The sequence below is a fragment of the Cyprinus carpio genome, chromosome B16, assembly GCF_018340385.1.
Source record: "Cyprinus carpio isolate SPL01 chromosome B16, ASM1834038v1, whole genome shotgun sequence".
NCBI lineage: Eukaryota > Metazoa > Chordata > Actinopteri > Cypriniformes > Cyprinidae > Cyprinus > Cyprinus carpio.
Genome location: NC_056612.1, coordinates 13,462,842 through 13,481,917, shown reverse-complemented (window position 1 = coordinate 13,481,917; position 19,076 = coordinate 13,462,842). Strand labels below are relative to the sequence as shown.

At 36.4% G+C, this 19,076-nt stretch overlaps 1 protein-coding gene across 1 annotated transcript; it reads left to right on the top strand.

The window, feature by feature from the left end:
- Positions 1-974: 974 nt before the first annotated feature.
- LOC109053799 (otoancorin-like) lies at positions 975-18,676 on the top strand. Its single transcript, XM_042740864.1, has 30 exons — positions 975-1,477; positions 2,811-2,901; positions 3,043-3,137; positions 4,127-4,148; positions 4,562-4,598; positions 4,708-4,837; positions 5,410-5,478; positions 5,680-5,870; positions 5,985-6,148; positions 6,267-6,347; positions 6,659-6,783; positions 6,936-7,078; positions 7,837-7,945; positions 8,039-8,260; positions 8,346-8,507; positions 8,650-8,790; positions 8,878-8,933; positions 9,215-9,335; positions 9,423-9,541; positions 10,755-10,890; positions 11,868-12,061; positions 12,317-12,407; positions 12,753-12,918; positions 13,030-13,229; positions 13,367-13,519; positions 14,133-14,275; positions 14,405-14,541; positions 14,643-14,740; positions 17,485-17,695; positions 17,905-18,676. Exons 2-30 carry the CDS (start codon positions 2,847-2,849, stop codon positions 17,982-17,984), a joined length of 3,651 nt encoding a protein of 1,216 aa, XP_042596798.1. The 5' UTR covers positions 975-1,477; positions 2,811-2,846; the 3' UTR covers positions 17,985-18,676.
- Positions 18,677-19,076: the final 400 nt, after the last annotated feature.

Sequence of the window (19,076 nt, the reverse complement as noted above, 5' to 3'; positions counted from 1 at the left end):
ATGTACACCGTCAAAACTTTGACATATATTTAACTGTGATCATTACTTACAGACATACACTACATTATGAATCTCAACTAATACTAATCAAATGTAGACTAACATTGATAAAAGCAAATGTTGGTGACTACGGGTGGATTTTCTTCCGGTGAAACACAGTTTATAAAGTGGGAGGAGTTGGATCTGGGTCCAACCTTGCCCCCTGGATCTTGTGTTCTGCAGTGAGGACCTTCTCCATAGACTGCCAAGTAAATAACAGTGTCAAGGTTCATAAAAGGTATGAAAGTCGTTGTCAGAATACTCTGTCTGCCATCAGACATACAATCTGGGTTATATGAAGCGACGGGAACACTTTTTGTAAACGAAGAAAACAAAAATAACAACTTTATTCAATAATTCCTTTGTCAACAGTCTCCTCTGTATCTCTCCATAGCACCGTATGATGTTTATGCTCTTCTGTGTCATCCGCACCACAATGATGTGCTGTTTTCTTTCAAATCAAAGCTAAATACATGTAGAAACAGCGCATCCTTGTGGTGCGGATGATACAGAAGAGCATGTTATAACTGTTATTTACTTGCCAGTCTATGGGACAGTCACAGGCCTCCCGGTTTTAAACCATAATATCTTAACTTGTGTTCCAAAGACGAACGGAGCTTTTACGGGTTTGAAACGGCATGGGGTAAGTGATTAATGACAAAATTTTCATTTTGGGGTGGAGTATCCCTTTAAGTATGTCCAGACATGCTGGGGCTGGTCTAATTACTCACATATTATTTCTGTTATGTTTTATACCATGAACTGTTTGATAGAGCATTTTAAGCTACTTGTTTCCATTAAATTTTTTTCATGGATTTATCCTAAATTAGTTTTTAGCCTAAAGTCTAACTTAACAGGCCAGCTTAGTGCTGTTTTTGACATTTGGCCATTCGTTTACTTTTTTTTTTTTTTTTTTTTTTTTAGTTTCACTACCCAAGGGTGAACTATTGTGCAAGTGACATGTTTCTTTTTTGGACTTAACAAGCCACCAGGGACCAAATAAGTTACTGCTCGTTCTTACAGAAACATCTAATTGTCCTCTTAATGTAGCAACTGACTTCAATACAGTACATCAACTCATTAACCCCATACCAACATAATTCATCATGTACTTAAAAAGCAATAAGATAACATTCAGTCTAGCGTATTATTTCCAATAATAATCTCAACTGCTTTAAGAAATGTCTGTGGCTTCATGCCTTAGATTATTTAAATCACTTTTTAAATTTATAAATGCAAGGTGATGGAAAGTCACATCTTGTCCCCACAAAACCACACATGTAATTTCATATAGCTGACACACCTGCACAGACAGACTCCCATATTCTGTGTTGGGTGGGGTTGAGAGGAAAACCATGTTGAAATGAACTCAGTGTGCACCTGCTGAGCAGACTATCAGCTGCAGTATTCTTGTGTCATCTCAAGATCATCGCTCACAGTGAGTAGGCTACCTCCACCACACTTTTACTGTATCTTAAAAGTCCTTGTTGTAGTTTATTGCTTTAGCTTATTTCTGTTTTCTTAAATATTTAAATATAAATAAATGAGTTTTTGGTGAACCCTTAAATGTAACAATATTTAAATGTCTTTAAAATAAAACATTTTAATGTAAAGCTTGTGAATTTAGAATCTTATTTAGTATCAGATCATTGTGCATTATATATAGGAACATTTGTTAAAAATAATTTTATGATTTTATTAGGCGATTTGTACATTGTAAATCAAGATTGATCAAGATTGAAAAAGAACTCAAAACAGGGACTGGCATTGTTCTGGGTTTTGCAGTAGAAAAAATAAAACTATGTATGTATGTGGTGACATGACAGCAGAATCTATTGAGGATCTATTTTTATTTGCTGTAACACCCTAAAATGATGTCAGTTGAGGTAACTTATTTGCTATGGTTCATTTACTTTGAGGCTGACTGAAGAGAAAACATTTGCGTCAAATCTGTCATAAATGTGTACTCAGTTCATACACTGATAATATTCTTTGAAGCAAAATAATACCGCAGGGCCAAAACAAATAAGCTATTCAAATAGAAGGAAATTCAATCATTAATTACATTGTACAGATTTGCTTTGTCATACAGCTATTCTAGATCAGAAATAAAGGCTGTTTTTGTATAGCTGTATTCCTGGGAGAGTGATCTGACTCAGGCAGTATCCTAGCACTCATCCCAAATCCTCACAGGGAGATGTAGGGAACGAGAGTCAGTATCTGAGAGTCAGTTGGCATGCCTACAAAAACCATAGTAACACTGGAACATAAGATACAAGTTTATGCAATACAAATAGGTCAAATAGGACAGGGACACTGCAAAACAGGAGGAAACTGGTATGGTTCTGTTTTTTTTTTTTTTTTTTTTTTTTTTTTTTTTTTTTTGCAGTAGAAATCTCCATTTAATGTAATATTCTGGTGATTTTATTGTCTTTTATTGCTATTCAAACATTATCCCTATATGTATTTGACATGATGATTTGAGTATCTACAGTTTCATTTTGCTCTTACATGTTTAAATAATGCAGAGGTTTTGTAATATGCAAACACTGATGCAGCTGAATGGAACTGTTTTGCGTGTCATCAGATATGTCTGTATTGTCCGCATGTGATTTACCTCTGTCAGATAATGCCATTGCAGATAATAAAGCTGCCATTCTTCATAAAGTATTTGCAGAAGAGCATTATGTAATATGGTTATTTTGATGTCTGTGTGCGGTCATTGCAATGAATTCGTTGAAATCTTCTAAATCCATATTGAATGTCCATAGAGCCTCATCTGGAGAAAGAGAACGGGGAACAGCAAAATGGGGTTGTATAGAGAGGTTTTGATCCTCTCATTTCTAGTCCAGTGGGCTACAGGTAACTGGTTTAATAGTAGGCTATTACACTTTTTTAATTTCACAATTTTGGATCTTAAACAGAAGAGACACAGTTTTGTGTACAATGTACAAAAATGTCACTAATTTCAGTATAAATGTTCTGTGTTGTTATTATTTACAGTAATGTCCCAGGGTATGAAGGAGATGCCCTTTAACCAGTCAATAATAGGATTTCCTAGACTACCTGCAGACTTCAGAGAAATGGCCAAGAAACTGGTAACTAAGTATCAATAGTTATATCTCATACAGAAATCACAGTGATGTACTAGGATAAATGGTTTGTTTCTTTAACTATGGACCCTACTGAAACACTATTTCTAAATCATAATTTTTCTGAAACAACAATGTAACTTCCACAACATTATGTGGAAATGACACTAGATATCATATATATTAAACAGAGACAATTGAATATTTTTGAATGCTATTTTACGACCAATTCACTCATATAAATTTATATGTTTTGTGAAAAATTTTAAGTATTTTAAAAGGTGGAAAATTCATATAAAACCTACCCCTCACAGAAAACGTACAAAATTAAGTGGGGTTGTGCGAATATGAATTAGCCTCCTCGTAAAATATGTACGAATTGCTGTGAGATTACACTTTTTGCACAATTTGTTAAATTACCGCTTGATTAGAAAAACTCACAATTAAATAATCAGTTTACAGGTAATATTTACCATGATTTTTCTTTGACATGACTTATCACATAAAAAATGACTTATCACAAAAAAGATAAGATATAAAAAAATATATAATTTTCATACAATAAATATTGAAGTTATTGGTTAATTTCACTCTTCTGATTACAAAAAAAATAATCATTTATTTTTTTTATTACGGACTTTCATATTTAAAAATTGAAAGCTGATGTAAGGGAAAAACAACATTCACATTAAGGCATTTGAAAAATATGAAAACAGACTTTTTTGGTCCAAACTTCATATAAAAAAGATAGGAGAAAAGTAACAAAGTAGGGTCATAAAAGTGAAGAAACACCCAAGTATGACATGCAAAATGAATCTATCACTTGAATATGAATTTATTCCTAACTAGTTGATTTTAGCATTGTTCACCAGTCATTAATCAACCATACATTTGCGTGCATGCATGTAAGTCTTATTCCAAACAAACTGCATTTTTTTTGTTTTAGATTGTTTTGTAATGTAATATTTACTTTTATTTCCTTTGTTTCCTGACAGATGAGCACATGCTTCGAGAAAGGTAAAATTTGTACAGCCACATTTTCATTATCTCTTAGCTTGAACACATTTGGCCTACATAATCATGGTATTAAAACTGATTTATGTGTTGCACCTGTGTTTAGTGTAATAAATTAAGGGAGCTAAATTGCATAAACCATAAGCAAATACAAGTGCCCAAGGAAAGATTGTAGGATATATTTGCACATTGCATCCATTCCAGCACTGCCACAACCTGAACAAAATGTATTACTAATCCACCATCATAAATGCAGTATATAATATGAAGTCAGATAACAATTGATCTATAGTTCCTTCCAGTATGCAGAACCAGCAAATATTTGTTCCTTTGTTTCCAGTCATAAAGAGGGACTGTTTGTGTTTCTCAGTCATGGGTTGTGTCTTTTGTTAAATGATGTGGTTGTATTGTTTCAGGTCACCAGATGCCTGTAATGAACAATTCATTGAACAGGTAGACTGCCATTGAACTAATGTTATAGAGCAGCTATATGCCAGGTGTTTTATTTGAATACTAATGATCACATTTCATTGCATGGAAAACTACTACATTTATCTTTCAGCTCATATGGACAGATGATGGAGAACCCCATGTCTATTTTTCCAGAGCTTCTCTCCTCACTTCCTCAGTCTTTCCCCTCTCACTCCAACCCGCAGTTCAATGAAACGGCAGAAAAGCAGGACTCAGTCTGGGTAACTCTCAATATCCCAAACACATGCATATGGTTACCTATAGCTAAAGTAAGACAATTGACCTTTCGCAAAGACCCTCTACCTCTTTACTGTTGCTATGTCTGACAAGCCATGCCACTCCCATGCCACACATCATTTTCTCACGGTGAAAAATACAACAAATCACTGTAGCACCTCAGTTCAAGCGGCACGTGAACCGATCATTTCTTCCTCTTTACTTATAGCACGAAATAAACATGAATGAACACCAGAAGGTATATTTTTTTCAACCGTGGAAAGACGTTGATAAAGATGTCAATCAAACTTCCTATGAAGTGTCAATAACTCTAACCCAAAGCCGAACCCCAATCCAACAATAAAAGTTTTTGCAACTTTACAAATGAATAAATACATTGTTAGTCTCTTTGTGAAATTGCAGGGTTCTTTCAGATTTAGTTAAGAGCTTGGGACATTTACTGGCAAATACATGTTTTTGGCTTACATACAGAAAGATACACAGGAGAGACACCCATATGTCCATATTTTGTCTTTATTTTATGTGCATCCTGATGGGAAATCTACATTAAATTTAGAACATTGCTGAGAAGATGCGGAACTGCACCAACATGGGCCATATGATTGATCTCATGAGGAATAGTACGGTTAGTGCTGGACTACTAGAAAAAAATATAATATGATATCATATAATATAATAATTTTGGTAGCACTTATCTATGTGGTATTCTGTGCTTCATATATGTAGAACTGTTCAAAATGTTTCAAGAAAAATGGCATTAAGACACATTTTTTCCATTCTCTCTCCCTTTTTTTATTTTCTTTTTTTTACATTGGCACACGCTTAGGAAGGTCCTCGTTGTTTCATGCGGGCATTCATGGCTCCTCTTTCCTGGATGACAATAATGCAGAATGGAACTGACCTCAATAAAGAAGATCTAACAAAGCTTATATGGGCGGCTAAACCCTTCTTAGAAACAATGCCTCCATCTAGCTTTGTGTTGCCAGCGTTTTCACAAAGCTCTCACCTGGCTGAAATGTGAGCGTATTGCGTTTTATTAAATTCAAGTGACTAAACATATGGAGTATCTTTATCTTAGTCCTCAATTTTGAAGTAAAATATTGTTTACTTGTTTCTGTCTGTTGTCTAAAGGATGAAGGTGTTTGGTGAGGTGTTCAGCGTTCTGTCTGAGGAACAGAGGAATGCGATCATAGGGTGGATCAAAGAGAGAGTTGCACTAAATGAATTTAAATGCCTTCTGAAAGCACCTGCCTTTAGCATCCAGCCTTCTGGATCACTGCAAAAACCTATCCTCCGTAAGTTTTGAGTGATCTGCAAGCTTTTAACATCAAAACAGACCTGATCATTTTAGATCTGATAATATAATGTAATATAATATAATAATCTATGCATCGATTCTCTTGGCTAATCTAGAAAATGGCCCATCAGTCAAAGCAGTGATGACTGTGATGAATGTACTAGGAGCTCAAGGGATTCAACATCCAATGATGAATGGTAAATGGGAAAGAAGTCAATGAAAGAACTGAAAACTGAAATGGAATGGCAAAGTGGTGAAGAAGAGGAAACATTAGTAAAGAAAAGCAAAATACAAAGACAGACAAGCATATTTCAGAACGTAAAGATTTATACTTTAGATAGAACTGTAATGATACAGTGGATCATGAACAGAAGAATGAAGTAAGCGAAACACCAAAGATAAACAATGCAGAAATACAAAGAGAGGAGATTAATTATATTTAGTAGATATATGAATTATTGATTATTGATAAGTCTTATTTATGCACTTTATACCCTTTTTTTTTTAGCTTCAACATCGGTCCATATATGTCCTTCCAGAATGCCCTGGCTGAACGCTACAGTGTTAACAATGATGGGGCCTTTTCTATCTCGACTGTCTTTAGAAGAAGCAAAGACCATCCCTAAAGATGAGGTCAGAGTCTGTCACATGATATGCAATCCAATGCCATAATTCATATGTGCATTGCTCCATTACCTTTGTGTCTCAGAGCATTCCATACATAATATAAATTCAAAACCACCTATAACTCTGCAAATAACTACAGTAATCTTTCTCTTTGTCAGCTATGTGAGTTTTTTAAGACTCCAGAATTCTCTCCATCATTTCAAAATGTTAATGGAATACAGCCTGCCCTTGGCCGAACACTTTTTCAACGCTTGAAACAAGAGTGTTCCAGCAGCGACAATTTCACTCAAAACCTGGACAGGTCAGGGTTTCCATCATTACTGTGTGTTTAGTGCATATGTTTGGTAAAAGATATTTAGGTTATCAGCATTAATGCACCGGTTCCTCTGGAAGCCTGTTGCCGCTCTGTTTAAATAAATAAATTAAAGTGATTTAAAATATATAAAGTCACACTGTGAGAAATGTTCAATTACAAGAAATGAAGTCACAATTATGAGATATAAAGTTGTACTGTGATACAGAATGTCACATTGTGTGATATAAAGTCACGATTATGAGGAATAAAGATGAAATTTCAAGATATAAAGTCACGCTGTAAAATGTAAGTTGCGATTATACCAAACAAATTAAAAATTTCAAGATATAAATTCACATTGTGAAATTTAAGCCACAGTTATGAGAAAAAAAAGTCTCAAATTTGAGATAAAAAGTCACAGTGTAATGTAAGTTGCAATTATAAGGAAAATATTTACAATTACAAAAAAGTATCAGACAAAGTTAAATTTGTAAGAAACAAATTAATAATTGTTATAAATAAAGTCCCATTGTGAAGTATAAATTTGCGATTACAAACAATATCATTGTATTTATAATATATAAAATTACAACAGTGAGATTTGAAGTCACACTATGAAATATAAAGTTTCAATTGTTTGAAACAGAGTTACAAAATATAGTCTCATTATGTTTTTAGTTTATGTACTCCGATGTGGAAACCTGATATGGCCTCCAAGGATAACATATTCACTCCTGTTTCATCAGTGTCTTGCTTTTTCACAGGCTGGGATCTCTGGCTTGTTTCTTTGATGGTGCACAGTCTCTGAATCTGAATCTTAGTAGAAAACTGCTGTCTCAGATTGATGCCTGTAACAACCCTGAAATAGATAAGGTCAGAACTGCCACTTTATTGAATCGCTGTTGCTCCCAAATTCCTGTAGCATAACCATAATGCTACTTTTTCTTCCACTCAACCCACCCTCAGGTGAAAAGACAGCTAGTACAGAACATTCTGGAGAAAGATAGCAGTTCCTCCTCTCCTGAGATTCTGAAGTCTCTGGGATCCGCTGTGTCTGCACTTCCTCTTTCCCGGCTGTCCCGCTTCTCCTCTGAGGACCTGAACAACACCCTCACCAGCTTGAGTCAGGCCAGTTGGAGCCCAGCTCAAGCTAAAACTCTGGCAAAGAAACTGTTAGAAGCTGCTAAGGTAAGATTTTCAGCTCAGTTTATAGAAATGCGTTTTGTTCCTTATATGGTATACATTGTTTTCACAAGAATCTTTTCTTTTGTAGAATATAAGTGGTGAGAAGTTGTTGTCTCTGGGTACGATGGTGAGAGGGGTGGCCAGTTCCCTCCTCAAGAATGTGAAGGCAGAAGGGCTGCTGGGAAATCAAGCCCTGAACACTATGAGTGAGAAGATGTCATCCCTACAAAGAACAGCACTACTGGAAGCGGTAAGAATAAGATGAGTTCATTCAGAAAGAGATGGAAAAGCTTCCCCAAATAAGAAGAATAAAAAAGTGACCAAACTATCAGTGAAATCCCTCATCCTTGGTTCTGCTCTCTCTCTCTCTCTTGGTTTTATCAAATCCACAGTTCCGTCGTGATGTAAATGCATCTGAACTGGTGAAGCGGCTGCCGGTTTCTCTCCTCTCTTCTCTGTCTCTGTCCACGCTGGAGAAGGCAGACCTCAGCTCTGTGGATCAGCTGCAGGGACGCGGCTGGACTCGTGCTCAAGTATACACACTAGATACAGTAATATAAAAATCCAAATCCATTACCTCTACATTCATGTTTCTCTAATTTCCTTATTTCTCTCTGTAGTCAGCTTTCCTTCTGAAGAAGATTTTGGGTAATAAGATCAACCTTGGTGAATTACGGTGAGACTCTATATTACTGTAGAATATACAGCAACGCTATACGTTATGTAGACATAGAAGAATTCTCTTTTACCTGTTTATGCCTCATAGTCTACACTACGCAATGTTCTGTGAAATCAGTCAACGCTGACTGCTTAGAATCTCCAGACTGGCTTTGACTTTCAACAGCTAGTGTTGAGTTGTCCAGACTGCAAATCAGGGTGAAAATCTGTGCACAAGTTATGTAGTGAATTGCAGCCTTAAATGTAGTATCCTGATCAAGCTCATGGTGTTGTTAACAGGAAGCTGGGTCAGGCTGTACAGGGTGTCACTTGTGAAATGATTGAAAACACCAATCGAACTGATGCTTTGGAAATGGCACAGACACTTAACAATTCCTGCGCATGGCTCTCCAGGGTTCAGGTAAACATCACATTTTCATCATGCTTTCACACAGCGTCTTTCATCAGCCACTTTTCCATGATTAAATATACAATATTTTATTCTTAGATTCGCTGTACTGCTCAAAAACTCTTTGCAAGTCTGGAGGAGCAGAGACCAGGATATTTCAACGACATTAAAAAATCTGAGCTCCAGGCCATCCCAGCTGTGCTGCTCATCCATCTACCGTAAGAACAGAACAGTGCTGTATATGCATAAATGTTAAATGCGTTCAAATTGAATTTAAAGGAGCTGTATGTAAGAAATCTATTTCAATTAATCATAAAATGGCCCTGATGTGTCACTAGACATTAAGAAATCATGTTCATTTCAAATACTTATATCACTGACAACAGTAGTCCGGCCAGGATATTGTCATTTAAAAAGTGGACTTGCAGCACTCAACTGATGTTGATGTTTTCATTTTGTGTTTTGGCCTGACGCGCCTCCCTCCACCTATCTACCAATCACGAAGTCAGTAGTGTTTCGGGATCCGTGTTGCCAGCTTTGCTGTAACCTACCCTAACTCCAGTTGGATAAAAATGTCTAATGTTACTAAATCAAAAAGACCTAGTTATAATTCAGAAATTCGTTGTGACAAAGTCCGAAATAAAACCAGAATTTGTATTGGAGATGCTTTTGAAAGATGGAGACGGCTGAAACGGAGAAGAATTTGAACACAGACGCCAACGTTGCTAATTTTCTCCTGGACAGGTAAGATTCATCTATGCTTGGCTAACTTGTACTTGATATCAATGGACATTTCATATATTCATGACAGTCGAACAAAGTTATGCATCACATCTTTCACATCACATATTTTAGCGTTATGGACGTGTGCTGCAGGGTAAGTAAAGAAATACAGCTGGCCACTTTCACTTATAGCATCAGCTAAATGAATAGCTGTATCTTTGATATTGGTTACACATAGTGACATAGGTTTGTGCTTGTACTTACATTAATGACAGATAAGTTAGACTAACAGTTACCGTTCTGTCTGTCACATACGAGCATAAATATTTACGATTATATTTAACTAATGGCAATTAATCCTTTTTTTAAATACATAATTACTTATCAAAATATCTCTCATGAAGCATAAACATAATTAACAGAAAAAAAAACTTACTGTGTACGTCTGTTCGTCACTTGCCATTGGAAGCTCATTGAAGCAGCCTACGTTTCTGCTGAATCCTGCAGCTCATCTGGCAACCTCAAGTCAGGGGGTAAGGGGAGGGGATACAGCGCTCTACAGTATTTTTATAGTGATTGCAGTACCAGTTTAGGCCACAATCCTACATACGGCTCCTTTAACTTCAGTTTAAATCATATGCTAAGACAGAGTTCTTATTTTTTCACTTGTCCCCTCTCACACTATCCATACTATCATGACACATTCAGAGTGGAGAAGATTCAAAACCTGTCCGATGCTGTGTGTCCCACTTTCATGGAGAAGATGAATCAAGTCAACCTGTCCTCTCTACCGAACAGCTCTCCAGCACGCAGTGCACTTACCAAAAGAGCCATCAGCTGCCTGGTAATATGTGCACACATATACACAGGCTTTTCTTCTCCTGTCCAAAATAACCCACACTCATCTAAAGTTAACATGTTGCTGTTTGCAAGCCATTTCAGTTCTGTAATGTGATGCATTTCTGAGTAAAAAAGAATATTTAACAAGAAATAATGCAGGGTGAGACTTATCCATAATGAACTGATTGGAAGGTGTGCATTACTTACCAGAATCCAGTCAGACTTAATGGGCATCACAGTACACTTTTCGTTCCTTTGACTTACTGTATCCAATGCAAATACAGGAGATAGGAAACATAGGATTATGCAAATTTGCTGCTCTCCAAATCAATATGTCACAGCCTGATCTCTTAGCTGAATTAAAAGAATGCAAACTTTAAATCTGCAGGATTGCAGCGTTGCAGTAAAGTGGAGTAGATTGAATATTTTTCCATTTTACATGTATCATATGTTGAAATGTGTTTTTAAGAAGACACAGCAGAATGTAACTTCATATTATGACAGTTGCAGTGCATTGTGGGAATGGCCCCTTTTCAACTTTTAAAAAACACACCTGGAGATCTTTATTTTCTTTTGTTCTGCTACCCTACATTTCACGCTATTGCATTTCACTGCTCTTTTTTCATTGACTTTCTATGTAAACATGCACTAGTTGGAACTGTTTGACCTTTGTGCATGGGATTGCATCTTGCGCAGCGTCTTTTGCAGTGCCTCATGCATGACCCAGAGTTCTAAAAACACAGTGTTAAAAGTTAAAAGTTAGTAACATGTCTTTTTCAGTCTCACATTTTTGCTTCTAGAAAAGCATACATTTACAGAATTTTTACATGGAAAAACAATAGAAAAGAAACACCGTAGAGTTCAAAATGGCTGATGCATAACATTATCCAGTAGACAAAGCAGACCATGTGACATCAGCAGAAAAGGAAAAGATTCTACTACTGCAGGCATTGTCCTAATCTGTATCCTGCATCTGTGCAGAAGAGGAACGCGTCTGATCTGACTGCGGCAGAGGTTTTGACTCTAGGCCCTCTGGTGTGTGAGTTAGACCCAGCCTGGATTTCCTCTCTGAACCCCACGACTCTAAACTCCACCCTGCAGGCTCTCGCCTCCTGTCAGTATATCCAGCAACAGCACAGAGAGCATCTGTTCAGACTGCTTACGTCCACCTATGGGTAACAGCATGTGCCAAATCACACATAACCCACAATGGCTTCACACAACCCACCTCTGCAGACCTCAGATCCCACAACCCACATTTTCTAGTTGTTTCATTGTTAAAGAGACTGTGTCTGCAGTGGCTTCAAAACAAGTGCATTTTAAACATTTTAAAAATTCCTCACTTTAAACATCCTTCTTCTCTAGCCTTAGGTGCTGCAATTAGAGATTTTGCATTGCTGTTAATGATACATGTGTCTTTTCTTTGAACAGGACACTACTTTATGGTCAGAGGAAGATATGAGGATGCTTGGGCCACTTTTGTTACTTAATGACACTGCCATTGAAAAGCTGCCACCCAAAGTAAGAATCTCAGCAATGCTGTTTACCAGTAGATTATGAAAAAGTAAGATTAAATGATCTTGATGTACATCATTTAAAATGTATTTAATGTAAAATTAATTTAATTAATGTTCAAATAATAAAAAAAAAATCAAACAATAAATAATAAATGATTATTTTTCAAATGACTTTTTCAAGTCAATAACTACAGTATAAAACTCTATCTATTAATCTATCTTTTTTTTACTTATGAATAAATAAATAAATAATTGTTTTCTTAAATTTATTTTAAATGGCCATCATTTTATTATTACTTTCTTTTTAATTTACCCATCCATCCTTCCATTCTGCTCCTCTGTGTTGCAGAGCTGGGTAAAGTCATATTTGTCAGACCTGATGGACAGTTTGCCCAGTCAGCCTGTGCTTCCTCCTCCAAAGGAATTTCGCTCTTGGTTTGATCTCTCTGCACTTCGTCGCAAACTTTTTGACCTCAAAACGAGTAGCACACTACAAAACCGCAGAAAGCGTGAAGGTAGGTGTGCCAGAGAGTGCATACGGAACAAACAGAATAATCAATAGTGGAAATGTTAGTGATATCTAACAATATGCCATTTGTGTTACTTTCTTTCTTTGACACTGGCAGTTATTAGCACAGTGGTGTCCACTCTAATAGAACCCACACTCACATATATTGAGGACCTCAAACAGGGGAATGTATACTGGACTCCCACCCAGTTCAGTAAAATGACTGTGCAGACTTTCAAAGATGTTGTGCCAACATTAGGAGAGATAACCAGCTACAGCACAGAACAACTGGCTGCACTCAGAGCAAAAACCCTGGAGGTACACACACACACACACACAAATACACACAAAAACACAAGTTAAATTCTAAAATATACACAACAGAATCAAAAAAAAAAAAAAACCTTTACAGTTTGACTTCAGTGGTCAAAGACAATGTCTATTGTATATGGCAGGCATGGGGGAGTGTGTCCATGTTGAATGAGTCCCAGATTGCTGATCTGGGCTGCATCTGCCAGAGCTTCAGTGCTGAAGAGCTGGGCAACCTCAGCATTGCCTCACTGGACACTTTGGAGACAATGACCACCTGCAACTTTTCCCAGACACAGGTAATACAAACACACACATTCAGTCACCAAACAGCATCTAGAATTTATATATAAAACATGTAGTAAAAAAAATAATAATAAGTTTATCTTCTTACTTGCACTACTGTGCAAAGGTTTGGGGTCAGTAAGAAATTAACTTTTATTCAACAAGGATGCATTAAATTGACCAAAAGTGACTAAATATGTTTACATTGTTACAAAAACATTTATCTGTTTTAAAATCAACAAACTTTATATTCATAAAATAAAATGTTTCACAGTTACATTATCAACACTGATGATAATAATAATAGGTGTTTCTTGAGCAGCAAATCAGTATATTAGAATGATTTCTGAAGGATCATGACATTGAAGACTGAATTAAAGGTTGCGTCAAAATTAGCTTTGCCATTACAGGAATAAATTACATTTAAAACAGTTTTTTGAAATTGTATTTCACAATATTACTGCTTTTACTGTATTTCTGATCAAATAAATTCAGTCTTAGTTAGCATAAAAAACATCTTTCAAAAACATTTAAAAATCTTGAATTCATTTATTTTTATCATATATTAAATATACAAATTTGTATTAAAAATATACAAAAAACAAATGAAAATGATGAACTCTGCAGAGGACAGCAGTCTGGCAGGCCTTTGAAAGGGTGGCTGGAATCAACGTGTCTAGGTTAGGACAGCTGGAGATGGTGGGTCTGGGACAGTTTATCTGTGGTCTAAAACCTGGCCAGATCGATCAGCTCAATCCCCTCAGCTTCAGGTTAGAAACACTTCCACATTCATGGTTATATTCTCAATTTTTAGTATGTTTGTTTACCCTACAGCACAAACAAATCTGCTGTATACAGACCATGTCATTGTGGTTTCCTGTGATGTGCGTGTTTCTTAGGGAGTCAGTAGAGGCGGTGGGTCGTGCTCCTTGTCCTCTGAACATTAGAGAGCTTCTGAAGGAAAAGGCAGTGGCTGCGTTTGGAAAGTCAAACACCTGGACTGAAGCTCAAGTCAACATAATGGGCAACATTATTGGTGAGTTACAAAGGACACCAAGTGATAAACTTGAATATTTACACGTGACTAGTTCAAGCTTAAAATGTGAGAGCTGGCTTTGTCATTTCATGTGTTTCTAGCTGGTTTAAGTGCTGTCGAGCTGGGAAGTCTAAATTCAACCGTCCTGCCATTCATTCAGCCATCCGCCATCCCTCTCATATCCTCAGATCGCTTAGCTGTAAGTTTACTCTCGTTTGCAAAATTTCATGTTTTATTTCTTGCTGTGCATTTTATATTTGACTACTTCTTAAAGGGATTCTTCACCCAAAAAAGAAAACCCTCGTGCTGTTGTAAATTTCTTTATAAAAATAATCTTTCTCTGTTGATTCCACATAATGCAAATGGATGGCTCCCTCAAAGTTGATGATTCAAAAAACTGTGAAAAATCAAACACAACAGTATCACAATCCCAGTTGATGAATCAACTTCTGAAGTGAAACAATTGTGAGAGGAAAAAATCTTGATATAAGTTATTTGGAAGCACAGAGGACCTTCACTTGTCAAACAATTTCACAACATGCTGAAAGTTGGCCGGATGCAATGGTTTATAGCGTCAAAAGATAAAATTATTTGTATTTTTCTCTCACACACCGATTGTTTCAATTAAAAAGATACAGTCCACAAGAGAAAATAATAGGTGAATTTATAAAAAAAAAAATGACCCCGTTCAAAAGTTTACATCCCCTTGGTTCTTAATACTGTGTTGATACCTGAATGATCCACAAATGTGTTTTTTTTTTTTTTTTTTTTTTAGTGATAGTTGTTCATGAGTCCCTTGTTTGTCCTGAACAGTTACACTACCCACTGTTCTACAGAAAAATCCTTCAGGTCCCACAGATTCTTTGGTTTTTCCAGCATTTTTGTGTATTTGTTTCCAACAATGACTGTATGATTTTGAGATAAATCTTTTCACACCGAAGACAACTGAGGGCCTCGTATGCAACTATTACAGATGTTTCAAATGGTCACCAATGCTCCAGAAAGAAAAACAATGCATGGAGTGGGGGGGGGGGGGGGGGTCAAGGTCCAGGAAAGTATGAAAATCATCAGAATAGTCCATCTGCCATCAGTGATTCAGCCGTAACGTTATGAAGCGACGAGAATACTTTTTGTACACAAAGAAAACAAAAATAATGACTTTATTCAACAATTCCTCTCCTCTGTGTCGTGCCAGCAGTGCTGCTCCAATGCGCGGTTTTCATTCAAACCAAAGCGTAAATGCAGGTGAAAAACGTATCCTTGTGGCGCGACTGACACAGAAGAGCGTAAGTTGTCTGCGTACTAGGGGTTGCACAGACTAATCGACTAGTCGACTTTAATGCTCTGCCATGACGCTTTAAGCTTGTTGCGACTAGTCGCTGGTCCTGTAAAGGGCGCAACAGTATAAAAAATCTCTGAAGGACTTACACATTTACACTCCTTTCCAAACAGGAAATGACAAATAAATGCAGACTCTGAAAGCAAGACGTGTTATTATATTACTGGATGCTCGAAACTAAATGGGAGAATGTACGTTTAAAACAGCTATTTGTACAGGTCAGTTAATCGCTATTCTAATATAATGCGCTGCTGCTCTGTAACGCACACAAATAAGCTTCAGACAGTAGCGCGTATATCACGCGCAGATCGCGCGAACACAGAATCGTTCAGCGCGGAAATGTATTTCCAACACTGTTCTGTGATTTCTCAGTAAAATAGCTTAGAAACTGAAAAGTCCAAGAATATATTTCTTAATAACTAACCCCCACAGCTTCCCTACTAGTAGAGAGACTGCCAAGTAGAATTGATTCACACACGCATTCATATGAATGTAATCTTTACTGTGCTACTTTATCTGTAACGTATCTGATTTAGAACGAGCAGAAATCTGTGAGAAATAAAACGACCCAAAGGCAAAAGAACTGATAAAAATGAGCTGTTATAGGAGCAATAGCCATGTAGGCAGTGCTGTGTCATATGCCATAGCTGTGCACAAGATGTTTGAGTCTCAGCTCCAGAATTATTTGTTCATTAATGACGTCATCAGCAACTAGTCGACTTCTACTCGACTTTCATCATATAAAAGTCGACTTTAAAAAAAAACAGAAGAAGTCAACCCCTACTGCGTACTGCTCAGATTTGTCAAAATGACGCAATGCTTATTTGGAGAGACACAGAGAGGAATTGTTGAATAAAGTTGTTATTTTTGTTGTCTTTGTGTATAAAAAGTATTCTCGTCGCTTCATAACGTTATGGTTGAATCACTGATGGCAGATGGACTATTCTGACGATACTTTTCATACTTTCCTGGACCTTGACACTGTTATTTATTTGGCAGTCTATGGTACAGTCTCAAGTCTACCGGTTTTCATCCAAAATATCTTAAATTGTGTTCCAAAGACAAACAGAGCTTTTTTACGGGTTTGGAATGACATGGGGGGTAAGTGATTAATGACAACATTTTAATTTTGCGGTGGAGTAACCCTTTAAGAACACAGTGTTAAGAATCAAGGGGATGTAAACTTTTGAACAGGGTCATTTTTATCAATTCAACTATTATTTTCTCTTGTGGACTATATGTAAACATCTTTTATGTGAAATATAATATTCAGGTCAGTAATAAATAAACAACATGAATTTTGTATGATCCCTCTTATTTTGGTAAAATAATGAACATTTTGCAGATTCTGAAAGGGGGAAGTAAACTTTTGACCTCAATTGTATTGATTCATCAACTAGAGTCATATGGTTTACCGTCATGTTCACTTTGTGTGGCTTTTGAACTGTCAACTTTGGAGGTACCATACACTTGCATTATATGAACCAAGAGATTGATTGCGGAGGGAAGTTAATGATGGGAGAATTTTGGGTGAATTATCCCTTTAACGGAGTTGCTCTGTAAGTAAAGAAAAAGTGACAGTGACTCTTGTCATTTGTGATCAGGCACTGTCGGTCAGCCAGTTGAAGGCTTTGGGTCCTGACAATGCTGCCGCAGTAACAGAGGCTCAGCGTTCAGGGCTGAGGGCCGATCAAAAGGCTGCATTGGATGAAGCTGTGGGTCTGAAAACTGCACGTGCTGAAGTGCCCACTGGAAACTCCACCGGAATCTCCAATCCAGGCTCCAGTGGATCATCCACACTGCCATTAAAAGGAGGTAAGTGACAGGAAAGGGGTCAGGAAACCTGTTTGGTGATAGTCATCCACAAATTATTCTTAATAATCTCAATGTGACCCAGAATTTTTTTTTTTTTTTTTTTTGGAAAAATCTATTAAATAATGACCATTACATTTAAAGGGATCTTTTAAAAATAATAATGATAATTCTAAAACAAATTTACAAATATGTTTCTCTTTGTACTCCAGGTGCAGCTGTAGAGAGCATGGCAGGATGTGTCCTCCTCATGCAGGCCATTGCACTGCTGTTGTTTGGATACATTCTCTAAGGAGCAGAAGAGTCAAAGGCAATAGGATGTCATGTGTCTGATGGCAGATGCTGATGTATGATTAACCAGCAAACCAGTAGATTTAAGAAATGTTATAATTGCTTTGTTTTAAAACTTTATTTAAAACTAAGTCACTGATTGCACATTTAAACTCAGTGATTAGAGCATAACCAAAGATAGTACAAGATGGTGAGATGGTGGTTTGATAAAATTTGGTACTAGCCGATCTTTAACTTATTAAATGTATTTTAGAGAGAAACTATATTTGATAATACTGCTATTTAGGTATTTTCAAATGCACATCTATTATTGTTCTATGAGAGACAGTTAACACGGTGTATACTTCATTAAAGTGTATCTAAGATGTAGTTTTATTATCAGTTATTTAATTGCAGTTAAATGTTTGTATTAGTTAGAGGTTGTGTTCTATTTCAAATCATTTATACCCAAACATAAGGGTTAATAAAGATCTGATTCTGTACAGAGAGTAAGTGTGAGATTTGAATAGTCAAAGCTGAGACTTTCACACCCTCATGTGGTGTAGAAGCTAACCATAACTGGTTTGCTTCTGATGACCCGAAGTTCATGCCAACCTTTCGTCAGATGCACAAGCCATCTACTTTGTCTGCTGTTGACACATAAAGGGGTTATGTAAATTATTGTAAAGGGGTTATGTAAATTATTCACAGTAGGTATTACGCCTCATTTATTGCCAAAGAGTTTAAGTTAAATAAAATGCATCAAGATATGCACTATACATTATAATTCAAGTCAGTAAGATTTTGTTTTCGACAATTAATACTTTTATTCAGCAAGGACATTTTAATTTGATCAAAAGTGACAGTAAAAGACATTGCTCTAAAACATTTCCATTTCAAATAAATGCTGTGCTTTAAGAACTATTTATCAAAGAAACCTGAAAAAAAATGCACTATGGTTTCCACTAAAATATTAAGCAGCACAACCAATTTCAACATTGATAATAATAAGAAAATATTTAAGCACATTAGAATGATTTCTGAACGATCATGTGACAATGTGATGTGATCATGTGTGTGTGTGTGGGGAGGGGGGTCTTTTTTTGGTATAAAA